This window comes from Coregonus clupeaformis, chromosome 24 (genome assembly GCF_020615455.1).
Source record: "Coregonus clupeaformis isolate EN_2021a chromosome 24, ASM2061545v1, whole genome shotgun sequence".
Lineage (NCBI taxonomy): Eukaryota > Metazoa > Chordata > Actinopteri > Salmoniformes > Salmonidae > Coregonus > Coregonus clupeaformis.
Genome location: NC_059215.1, coordinates 53,806,624 through 53,819,234, shown reverse-complemented (window position 1 = coordinate 53,819,234; position 12,611 = coordinate 53,806,624). Strand labels below are relative to the sequence as shown.

The window sequence follows — 12,611 nt, the reverse complement described above, 5'->3', positions numbered from 1 at the left end:
ATAAAACGCACAGGGACGGAGTTTAGGTGGTGTGCCAGAACGTTGGGAAAGAACGGCCCCTATACCGGCCTCTGACGCGTCCACCTCTACCTGGAAAGGTAAAGAGGGATCCGGATGCGCCAACACCGGCGCCGAGGTAAACAGGTCCTTCAGTTTCCCAAAAGCCCTGTCCGCCTCAGCTGACCACCGCAAGCGCACCGGACCCCCCTTCAACAGAGACGTTATGGGAGCTGCCACCTGTCCAAAACCCCGGATAAACCTCCGGTAATAATTTGCAAAACCCAAGAACTGTTGCACCTCCTTCACAGTGGTTGGGGTCTGCCAATTACGCACAGCTGACACCCGGTCTACCTCCATCTTCACCCCTGACGCAGACAACTGATAACCCAGAAAGGAGACCGACTTCTGAAAAAAACAGACATTTCTCTGCCTTGACATATAGGTCATGCTCCAACAGCCTCCTCAATACTCGGCGCACCAGGGCTACATGCTCTGCTCGGGTAGGACTGTACACCAGAATATCGTCGATGTACACGACTACTCCCTGTCCCTGCATGTCCCGGAAAATCTCATCGACGAAGGATTGGAAGACTGAGGGAGCATTCATTAACCCATATGGCATGACTAGATACTCGTAGTGTCCGGAAGTCGTGCTAAACGCTGTCTTCCATTCATCGCCCTCTCTAATGCGCACCAAGTTATATGCGCTCCTGAGATCCAATGTCACGGTTTACTAAGCCAGAACCCAGAAGCAGACCAGGACAAGGTACTTTGAGACAAAGGTGAGTGTTTATTGAATAGACTCCCGAGTGAGGCTGAATAATCCAGGGAACAGGGCGGGTGGCGTGGATGGGTTGTTGAGGGTGCAGTGGTGGGTCCAGAAATGGCTCGGCAGCCGCCGACCATCAGGCAGAGGTTGGGTGAAGGTTCCGGGTGAGAGACTGCAGACAGAACAAAACGGAGGTAAGTACACAGCAATTCAACAAGGTGCAAAACAACAAAACTAACGCTAGATGTTTCCAGGCTGATACACGGACAAACATACTGTTCATGGCTAACGATCCGGCAGGAACTGGATGTTCGGCCAGAGCCTAAGAAGGGTGATGATCAGGACCAGGTGTGCAGATTGCTGATGGGATGCAGGTGCGGAAAACAAGAGAGCTCCCCGGAGCGTTCCCGAACCCTCGGGAAACTGGAGATCACGAACAGGAAAAACTAGTCACCAGACAGGACCCGACTCAGACTGCCGGGATCGTTACAGTACCCCCCCTCCGACGAACGCCACCGGGCGGACTCCCCGGAGCGCCAGGATGGAGGCGGTAGAAATCACTGATGAGGTCAGCATCTAGGACCTGTCGCCGCGGAATCCAACTCCTCTCTTCAGGACCATACCCCTCCCAGTCCACGAGATACTGGAAACCCCGGCCCCGCCGTCTGGAATCCATGATGCGACGCACCGTGTAGGCAGGACCACCTCCGATCATCCGAGGAGGAGGAGGAGGAGGCGGAGGAGGCAACAGAGGACTGAGGAAGACAGGCTTGAGGCAGGAGACATGAAAGGTGGGATGGACTCTGAGCGTCCTCGGTAGTTTGAGTCGAACTGCCACTGGATTGATCACCTTCTCCACCACAAACGGACCAATGAACTTCGGTAACAACTTCCTAGACTCAGTCCGTAACGGAAGATCCCGTGTGGCCAACCAAACCCCTATCTCCGATGGTATAGGTGGGAGCGGGGATCCGCGACGATTCGCCTGGAGCTGATACCGGTCCGAAACTCTAAGGAGTGCCCTTCTGGCCCGATGCCAGGTCCGGTGGCAACGCAGAATATGGGCCTGAACAGAAGGCACTGAGAGCTCCTTCTCCTGAGAAGGGAACAGGGAGGTTGGTAGCCATACAGGCACTGGAAGGGGGACATCCCAGTGGCAGATGTAGGAGAGTATTGTGGGCATACTCAACCCAAGGCAACTGAGAGACCCAGGAGGTGGGGTTGGAAGAGACCAGACAGCGTAGCGTGGATTCCATCTTCTGGTTGGCTCTCTCCGCCTGACCATTGGATTGGGGGTGAAAACCAGATGTGAGACTGACTGTAGCTCCAATGGCCAAACAGAAGGACTTCCAGACAGCAGAGGTAAACTGAGGGCCACGGTCGGAAACGATATCACTGGGCAAACCGTGGACCCTGAAAACCTCCCTAACCAGGATCTCGGACGTCTCCGAGGCAGAGGGAAGCTTGGCAATTGGCACAAAGTGGGCGAACTTGCTGAATCTGTCCACGATAGTCAGAACGACCGTGTTCCCCTCAGAAGCGGGCAACCCAGTGACGAAGTCCAGGGCCAGATGCGACCATGGTCGCCGGGGAATAGGAAGGGGGTGAAGTAGTCCAGAGCTGGGCCGATTGGTACTCTTATTCTGCGCACACACTGGACAGGCAGCAACAAAACCCCGAGTATCCTCGGCCATGGCAGGCCACCAAAAACGTCTGCGAAGAAACGCCATTGTCCGAGCCACGCCAGGGTGACAAGCCATCTTGCTGGCGTGGGACCATTTGAGGACAGCAGGACGAACCGACTCAGGCACAAACAACCGACCGGGTGGACCGTTACCGGGACCGGGCTGAGTCCGAAGGGCCGCCAGCACCTCCTCCTCAATCTTCCACGTAACTGCTCCCACGACGCAGTTCCGGGGGAGAATTGTCTCGGTCTTGGACCCACTCTCCTCCGTCTTGGAGAACATCCGGGACAAGGCGTCCGCCTTGCCGTTCTTAGATCCAGGTCGGAACGTCAGGGAAAACTTGAATCGTCCGAAAAACAACGCCCACCTGGCCTGACGGGAGTTGAGACGTTTAGCCGATTGCACGTAAGCAAGATTCTTGTGGTCAGTCCAGACAATAAACGGTTGCTCCGCCCCCTCCAACCAGTGGCGCCACTCCTCCAAGGCAAGTTTCACCGCGAGAAGCTCCCGGTTACCCACATCGTAATTCCTCTCCGCAGGCGAAAGCGACGAGAGTAGTAGGCGCAGGGATGGAGTTTACTGTCCGTGGAGCATCGCTGCGACAGGATGGCGCCAACTCCCACATCAGACGCGGGCCCACTTCAACGACGAACTGACGGGCCGTGTCCGGTTGAGAGAGAATCGGTGCGTTGGTGAATCGCCTCTTCAAATCCAGAAACGCTCGATCCGCCTCCGGATTCCACTTGAAGGTCCTGATACTGGAAGTCAAGGCAGTTAACGGAGCGGCCACACAGCTGTAATCCCGGATGAATCTGCGGTAGAAATTCGCAAACCCCAAAAATCTCTGGAGCTGCAATCTCGTACCGGGCTGGGCCCATTCCAGAACCGCTCTAACCTTCTCCTGGTCCATCCTAATCTCTCCCCTGGAGATGATGTACCCGAGAAAGGATGTCGTGTGGGCGTGAAACTCGCACTTCTCGGCCTTCACGAACAGGCGATTCTCCAACAATCGCTGCAGAACCTGCCGGACATGCTGGACGTGGTCGGAAGGTTCCTTCGAGAAGATCAGAATGTCATCCAGGTAAACAAACACAAAGAGACCGATCATATCTCTCAGGACGTCGTTCACCATACTCTGGAATACCGCTGGAGCATTGGTCAGTCCAAACGGCATCACCTGATACTCGAAGTGACCCATCGGTGTATTGAAACCCGTCAACCACTCGTCCCCCTCTCTGATCCGGACCATGTGATACGCATTGCGTAGGGTCTAGCTTGGTGAACACCGTAGCACCCTGTAAGGAGTCGAAGGCAGAACTCATCAAGGGCAGGGGATACTTGTTCTTGACCGTGATGGCATTCAACCCCCGATAATCAATACACGGTCGAAGAGAGCCATCCTTCTTACCCACAAAGAAGAATCCTGCCCCCAGGGGTGATGACGAGGGACGAACGAGACCAGCCGCTAGGGACTCCTTGATGTAGGTCTCCAACGCCTCACGTTCAGGTCGGGAGATACTGTATAACCTTCCCTTGGGGTAGACAGCTCCCGGGAACAGGTTGATGGCACAATCATATGGTCGGTGGGGAGGGGAGTGACAGAGCCTTCTGCTTACTGAAAACTTCCCCAAATCGTGATATGTCTCGGGAACCAGGGACAAATCTGGGGGTTTAGCCTCAATCACCTGACTGGGAACCGAATGGGGGCAGGCAGTCTTGAGACAGTTAGCATGACAATCAAGGCTCCAACTCGTTACCTTGCCCGTCACCCAATCGAACGTGGGATTGTGTTCCTTCAGCCAGGGGTATCCAAGGACCAGAGGAACATGGGAAGACGGCAGAATGAAGAATGAAATCATCTCAGAATGATTCCCCGACAACCGCATCTTAACCGGTTCAGTCCTCATCGTGATACGTGCCAGACTACTGCCGTTCAGAGTGGTCGCCTCAATGGCTTCCCGGCAATTGCTCCTTGGAAAGCCCCAGCTGTTCCACCAACTCGGCATCAAGAAAGCTTCCATCGGCACCTGAATCGATAAAAGCGTTAATCGCTAAGCTCTGATTCCTGTTCACAAGGGTAGCCGGAAACGGGGTCTGACAGAGGTACTGAGAGAGTTGAAACTGGCTCGCTAAAAGTCCTCCCAACTTTAGCGAGCCGGGCAGTTTGACGACCGCCGGGAACAGGTGGCGAGGTAATGTCCCGAACCACCACAGTAGAGGCAACAGTTAGTCCTACGTCTGAGTTGGCGTTCCTCCTTGGTTAACCCGTGCCGCCCTACTTGCATTGGTTCCGAATCGGGAGACAGGACCTCTCCACTAATCCTGTGTGGTGGACGATGATCGACGTATTCTGGTCCAATCCCCGACCCGACTGGAACCTGAGAAGCTGATCGATTGGACGGAACCCATTGCTTCTCCCCTCCTTCGCTCTCGGACTCGATTATCCACCCGAATAGACAAGGCTACCAAGCTGTCCAGGTCACTAGGCTCCGGATAGGAGATCAACTCATCCTTGAGCTGCTCCGACAGACCCTGGTAGAAGGCCGCTTGCAGGGACTCCTCATTCCACCCACTCTCCACAGCCAACGTCTTGAACTCGATCACGAAGTCGGCCACGCTGCGCAGTTCCTTGGTGAAGCGAAAACAGGCGCCTAGCTGCGTCCCTCCTCGGACGGAATGGTCGAAAAGCTTCCTCAGCTCGGCCCGTGAACCCCGGGTATGAAGCCATGCAGGGGTCTTGTCGTTCCCAAACGGCTGAAGCCCACTCCAGCGCTCGACCACGCAGCAACTCAATCACAAAGGCTATCCTAGCCTTGTCTGTGGCATAAGAGTAGGGCTGTAGATCGAACACTAACCCACACTGCATAAGGAAAGAACGGCATCTTCCCAGCTCCCCTCATATTTATCCGCCGGAACCTTGGGCTCACGGAAGGACACCGCTCCAGACGCGGCAGGCGAGATGGGTGAAACCGGTAGTGGATCCTCCACTGGAAACTCGCGCTGGTTCTGGACCTCCGTCAGACCGGTAGAAAGGTTCCGAACTGCCAACGCGATCTCCTGTAGCTCCGTGCTATGATGGCCCAACATCTTCTCCTGATGGGTAATGGCATCGCGAACAGAGTCCAGGTCCGCTGGGTTCATTACTGGCCGGATCGTTCTGTCACGGTTTACTAAGCCAGAACCCAGAAGCAGACCAGGACAAGGTACTTTGAGACAAAGGTGAGTGTTTATTGAATAGACTCCGAGTGAGGCTGAATAATCCAGGGAACAGGGCGGGTGGCGTGGATGGGTTGTTGAGGGTGCAGTGGTGGGTCCAGAAATGGCTCGGCAGCCGCCGACCATCAGGCAGAGGTTGGGTGAAGGTTCCGGGTGAGAGACTGCAGACAGAACAAAACGGAGGTAAGTACACAGCAATTCAACAAGGTGCAAAACAACAAAACTAACGCTAGATGTTTCCAGGCTGATACACGGACAAACATACTGTTCATGGCTAACGATCCGGCAGGAACTGGATGTTCGGCCAGAGCCTAAGAAGGGTGATGATCAGGACCAGGTGTGCAGATTGCTGATGGGATGCAGGTGCGGAAAACAAGAGAGCTCCCCGGAGCGTTCCCGAACCCTCGGGAAACTGGAGATCACGAACAGGAAAAACTAGTCACCAGACAGGACCCGACTCAGACTGCCGGGATCGTTACATCCAATTTTGTAAAGAACTGCGCACCGTGCAATGACTCCGTCATAGTCGCAATCAGAGGAAGTGGATAGCTGTACTTCACCGTAATCTGATTGAGACCGCGGTAATCAATACACGGGCGCAGACCTCCATCCTTTTTCTTCACAAAAAAGAAACTCGAGGAAGCGGGTGAAGTGGAGGCCCGTATGTATGTATCCCTGTCTCAGAGACTCAGCGATGTACGTCTCCATTGCCTTCCTCTCCTCTTGAGACAAGGGATACACATGGCTCCGCGGGAGAGCTGCTCCTGACTGGAAATCTATCGCACAATCCCCCCGTCTATGAGGCGGCAGCTGCGCCGCCCTAGTTTTACTAAACACCAGTTTCAAATCCTCATACTCGGGGGGAATATGCAGTGCTGGCATTAGATTCGGACTTTCCACCGAGGTCGCCCCTATGGAAACACCCAGACACCGCCCCTCACACTGGGCAGACCACCCTTTAAGAGCTTTCTCTCGCCACATAATAGTAGGGTCATGGGTCATCAACCAGGGAAGGCCCAGCACTACCGGATACGCAGGAGAGTCAATCAGATAGAGCTGAATCGTCTCCTCATGACCCTCCTGCGCCATCATTTTAAGGGGTGCTGTGACCTCCCTAATCAACCCAGACCCTAACGGACGGCTATCTAGGGCATGAACAGGGAAAGGCTTATCAACTGGAAGGAGGGGAATCCCTAACTCTATACAAAACTGGCGATCTACAAAATTCCCAGCTGCGTCTGAATCTACCAGCGCCTTATGCTGGGAACGAGGTGCAACCTGTGGAAAACAAACAGGCAAGGTTAGGTGAACGACAGAAAGCTCTGGGTAAGTAGGGCGCCTACTCACCTGGGGGGACCCCCCAATGCGTGACCTGCCTTCTCCTCCCCCGGGGGACCCTCCCCAACACCTAGCCGCGGTGTGCCCTCCACGGCCACAATTAGTGCAGGGAACGGCCCCTCGGGTTCCTACTCCCTCCGTTCTCTAGCGCCAGCACCCCGAGCTCCATAGGGCTCGGCTCAGAGGTGCTGGAGAGTGGAATGGGCGAACCCCACCCGGGACGTCCACGGGTGGCGAGCAGGGTATCCAGCCGAATGGCCATGTCGACAAGTTGGTCAAACGTCAACGAGGTGTCCCTGCACGCCAACTCTCGCTGGACGTCCTCCCGGAGGCTGCAACGGAAGTGGTCTATAAGGGCCCGCTCATTCCACCCTGCATCGGCCGCTAGAGTCCGGAATTCCAAGGCAAAGTCCTGGGCGCTCCTCATCCCCTGTCGGAGGTAGAACAGACGCTCCCCGCCGCCTTCCCCTCCGGTGGATGGTCAAACACAGCACGGAAGCGGCGGGAGAACTCCGCATAGGTAGTGGTAGCGGCGTCCATTCTCCTCCATTCGGCGTTGGCCCACTCCAACGCCTTGCCGGTGAGACAGGAGATGAGGGCTGAGACGCTCTCGTGTCCCGAGGGCGCCGGGTGTACGGTGGCGAGGTAGAGCTCCACTTGCAGCAGGAACCCTTGACACCCGGCAGCGGAGCCGTCGTACGCCCTCGGGAGCGAGAGCCGAATCCCACTGGGTTCCGGAGATGGGACAGGAGGACTGACCGATGGGGATGGTTCGGTAGGTGGGGTCGTGGGTACCCCGCTGGTTTCCCATCGGTGGAGAGTGTTCATCACCCCCTCCAGGGCATGACAGACCTGGTTAATCCGGTCCTCCTGCCCACGAAGACGTTTCTCCATACTTGCTGTTGGCGCGGTCGCTCCTGCTGATTCCATGCTTGATGTGTGATTCTGTCAGAGTGCTGTGTGTGGATGTAGTGAAGGGAATCAAGCGCAGGAACAAGGATGTACTTCAACAGACTTTAGTAATATCCAACACAGGAATGAGTCGCCAACCCAACCGGGCGGCGCGAACAATTACGCACAACACACAGTGCGGAAAACAAGAAAAAGCGCACGCAGTGCGAACTCTCGAAAATACAATAAACGAGAGAGAAACTCCTCGGAGGCAAGCTGACAATAACAATCACACATAACACCTGACCCAAATAAACGAAACTAAATAGGGAACACAATCAAACACAAACAAGGGACAGGTGTTACAAACAGACAAAACCAAACGAACATGAAACATAGAACGGTGGCAGCTAGTACTCCGGAGACGACGACCGCCGAAGCCTGCCCGAACAAGGAGGAGGAGCAGCCTCGGCCGAAACCGTGACACTGCCTGTGTTAGCTGCCGAGTTAGTGCAGTGTCCTTAGCTAGCTAGCTATGTTGTGCTAGCTAGCTAATATGCTAACTAGCTAGATAAACATTTGGCTATGGGCTGTCACTGGCAGTATGGGATTATGAGCAGTGAATTAAATTGTTTTTTGTCATCTTGCTAGATAGTTATCTAGCTGTTGCCATCTGGCTAGTATCAACAAGGGCTTTCTACAAAATAGCAACATTAGCGCAGATAGCTTGGAATCTAGACCATAAGCAAGACGCACAGATATGCATTGCCAAACAACGCTACTGCCACCTTCTGGTTTGGAATATTTTAACAAGGCTGAGTGGCTGACAACTCCCAAGGTCTTTGCTGTGTGAACACAAAAGACATTGACAGCCGACACTCTGTTCAGAGGTGCTAAGTACTGTCAGCAGGCAAACGTTTGACAATCCTACTGGTGTGTCTGAGTTTTTAAGCAGCACCTTACAGTATATAACTTGGTGTCTCTCTGTCTGTGTCCTCTCCTCCAGGCCTGTATAAGATGCACTGGAACCCGGAGCATGCCCAGTCCCTCAGCCAGTGGCCTGAGCAGCACCTGGATGTGTCCTCCACCACCTCCTCACCGGCCCACAAGTCTGAGCTTTACGCTGCTGGCCGCACCCACGGCCGAGGAGGCTCCGCCCACAGCTATGCCTGGGCCAATGACGACATCTCGGCCCTCACCGCCTCCAACCTGCTGAAGAGCTATGCAGAGAAGTATTGTGATGTTCTAGACTCGCCATACGACCGTCCACCGGGGCCCGCTGTAGGGGCCTACCCAGAGCCAGGGACCTTCGGGGGCCTCAATGGCCTCAAGACTGAGCTGGAACCCTGGCCCCTGAGCCACCGCGTGGAGGGGCTCTACCCCGGGTCCCTGGATGGTCTGTCGGGCCCCAAGGCCGGGGCCACATCAGCAGGGCCCCCAGGGGCCAGCAATATGTCGGGGGTCAACAGTAACCTCTCAGACTCTGGTTATAGTGGTAGCAGCTCCTGCTCTGGCTCTCACTCCGGTGACTACAACCGCCCCAGCTACAACGATACCTACCTCTCGTCTGGCTACTGCCCCCAGCCCCCCTCAGCACTTCCCCCCGCCTCCCTCCACCACCCCCCCCAGCCCACACCCACCCTGGTGCCCAGCTACTCCCTCTCCACCCCGGTCTACAACTACACCCCCACCAGCTACCCCCACCAGCCCAGCCTGGGCCCCACCTACAGCCACCCCTCTGCGGGGTACTTACCCCCGGGGCTGGCCACCCCCACTCCTCTCCCCTCCCGGCCTACCGTGGTTGGGGGTAGATACGGCTACCAGGAGTCCGGAGGTGGGTTGAAGAGGAAGGCGTTTGAGATGTCATTGGACGAGGAGGAGGATGGCTCTAGATACAGGAAGTATACAGGCTACGACCCAGTGAAGCCCAGAGGAGGGGACTCTCTCTCTCCCTACAGAGTGGGAGATAAAGAAAACAGTGGCTTCACCACGGGCAGCACAGATCCCCAGGCCTTCAAGCCCAGTAAACCCTCCTCCCAGCCCCTCGTGTCCCCTCCGTACAGGGTGGCTGTAGCAGGGGAGTACAGCCCACCAGCAGGGATGACTGGGGAGAACGTAGGAGGAGGAGGGGAGTCAGAGAACCAGGGCTTCTCCCAGCAGCACCACTCCTCCCTGGCCCACAACCATAAAAGCCCCTCCCTGCATGGCCAGGGCCAGCCTTGGTCTGGACCAGGGGAGTCGGGCAGCCTGAAGAGCCCAGACCCCAGGCTTCTGGATCTAGTCAACGGAGAGGTGCTGGACTGTAGCCCGGCCCTGCTATGGGGGGACCTGGTTGGGCTGACCCACGTCAAGGCTGCCCTGGAGGAGGAGCTGCTGTGGCCCTGTCTTAGGCCCAGCCCCGCTGTCCGCCCCCCAGCCACCATTCTGTTATTCGGCCCCCAGGGAGGCGGGAAGACCACCCTGGCACGCTCCATGGCCTCCCAGCTTGGGGCCTCCTTCTATAGGCTCAGCGGGGCCATGTTAGCCTCTAAAGGCAAGGCAGAGGCTGAGGGGATCCTGGGGGCCACACTGCAGGTGGCGGGGGCGAGGCAGCTCTCCGTGGTGCTGCTCAGTGAGGTGGAAGCTATGGAGGAGGAGGGGCTGAAGCAGGTGTTGCTATCTGCCCTGGAGAAGACCCAGATGGAGTTAGGGTCGGCGGGAGGAGCCCCTGGGCTGGTGATCATGGTGTGTGCCACCGGCAGGCCAGACCTGCTCCAGGATGCTGTGCATCGGAGCTTCGCCAAGAGCTACCACGTGGGCCTGCCTGACGCTTTTTACACAAAGCTGAGTTGAGCGCAACATGCATCTCGAGTTAGTTAGGATTCCATCCAAAGATCCTGATTATTCGTGATCCAGGACATAAATCAGTAATGTGTTGTCAAGGTGATGTCATCCAAGGTGATGGATAATCAGGGTCCTGTTCATGAGGCACCAAACGAAAGAAAACATACAGAAACAGGGAAGGAACCACCTGGATTTGTTTAATAAGAAACACTTATTTTCGATTTCCATTGCAAAACAGACTGAAACGGGGCAGAACTACCTGGACTCGTCCAACAAAGAATGCACATTTTTGTTTTCCGTTGCAAAACTTTTAAAAATGTTTGCCCTAATGAACAGGACCCAGGGTTGATTTGGGAGATCCCCCCATTGACTGACTGCTACTCTCAGGACCTTATTTATTACCAGTCCACTCCTGTGGTGTTTTAGATTTAATTACCTTATTTTGCATAATTATTGGTCATTTGGTGTGTGAAAAGGGCATAGGCTCTATTTGAACAACTATATCTTTTTTTTAACCAAACATCATCAACAGTACCTCATCATGTCTTATCATTATGGGTTATTAACTTAAAACATAGCTTCTCACCAAAATCATGACATCATGACAATTACTGTAAGCTAACTTTTATAAAAACGTTGAAATGGAACATATTGGTCATGAGACTGGGTTGTAGTTGATTATAAACTGGGTGGTTCGAGCCCTGAATGCTGATTGACTGAAAGCGTGAGACTGTATACCACGGGTATGACAAACATTAATTTTACTGTTCTAATTACGTTTATAACCAGTTTATAATAGCAATAAGGCACCTCAGGGGTTTGTGGTATACTGTATGGCCAATATACCATGGCTAAGGGCTGTATCCAGGCACTCCGTGTTGCGTCGTACTTAAGAACAGCCCTTAGCCGTGGTATATTGGCCATATACCACACCCCCTTGGGCCTTATTGCTTTAATATACAACACTATAATTCAAATACATAAACATAATGTCCACACATTTATTTGAATGGTGATTTATCACACATTCCTCATCCACCCGTTCCTGAGAATGTTGCTTTAATACAGCCGTATAACACAGACAGGCACAGCAAGGCAAGATGGCGGCTCCTTGGATGTTGCTTTAATACAGCCGTATAACACAGACAGGCACAGCAAGGCAAGATGGCGGCTCCTTGGATGTTGCTTTAATACAGCCGTATAACACACACAGGCACAGCAAGGCAAGATGGCGGCTCCTTGGATGTTGCTTTAATACAGCCGTATAACACAGACAGGCACAGCAAGGCAAGATGGCGGCTCCTTGGATGTTGCTTTAATACAGCCGTATAACACAGACAGGCACAGCAAGGCAAGATGGCGGCTCCTTGGATGTTGCTTTAATACAGCCGTATAACACAGACAGGCACAGCCAGGCAAGATGGCGGCTCCTTGGATGTTGCTTTAATACAGCCGTATAACACAGACAGGCACAGCAAGGCAAGATGGCGGCTCCTTGGATGTTGCTTTAATACAGCCGTATAACACAGACAGGCACAGCAAGGCAAGATGGCGGCTCCTTGGATGTTGCTTTAATACAGCCGTATAACACAGACAGGCACAGCAAGGCAAGATGGCGGCTCCTTGGATGTTGCTTTAATACAGCCGTATACACACATAACACAGACAGGCACAGCAAGGCAAGATGGCGGTAGTCTTGTTTGAAATGCTCAGGAAAAATGTATTTACCTCAGACATTTGTAATAAAGAATGTATGTATGTAATCTTCGGGTCTTGGTGGAGAGAGTAGAGAAGGAGAGAAAGAGGAGGAAGAATAAGAGAAGAGCCCTAACAGAAGCTGTCTGTGCATATACCTTGGGGGAGAAACTTGAAAATGCTACAAAGAGTAA

At 54.2% G+C, this 12,611-nt stretch overlaps 1 protein-coding gene across 1 annotated transcript in view; it reads left to right on the top strand.

Annotated features, from left to right (window-relative positions):
• fignl2 (fidgetin like 2) overlaps positions 1 to 11,467 on the top strand; it is a 60,589-nt gene extending 49,122 nt beyond the window's left edge. The window contains exon 3 of the mRNA XM_041845466.2: positions 8,906 to 11,467. Coding sequence (XP_041701400.2) covers positions 8,906 to 10,731 — 1,826 coding nt within the window. The 3' untranslated portion in view covers positions 10,732 to 11,467. The remainder of the gene's footprint in view (positions 1 to 8,905) is intronic.
• Positions 11,468 to 12,611: the final 1,144 nt, after the last annotated feature.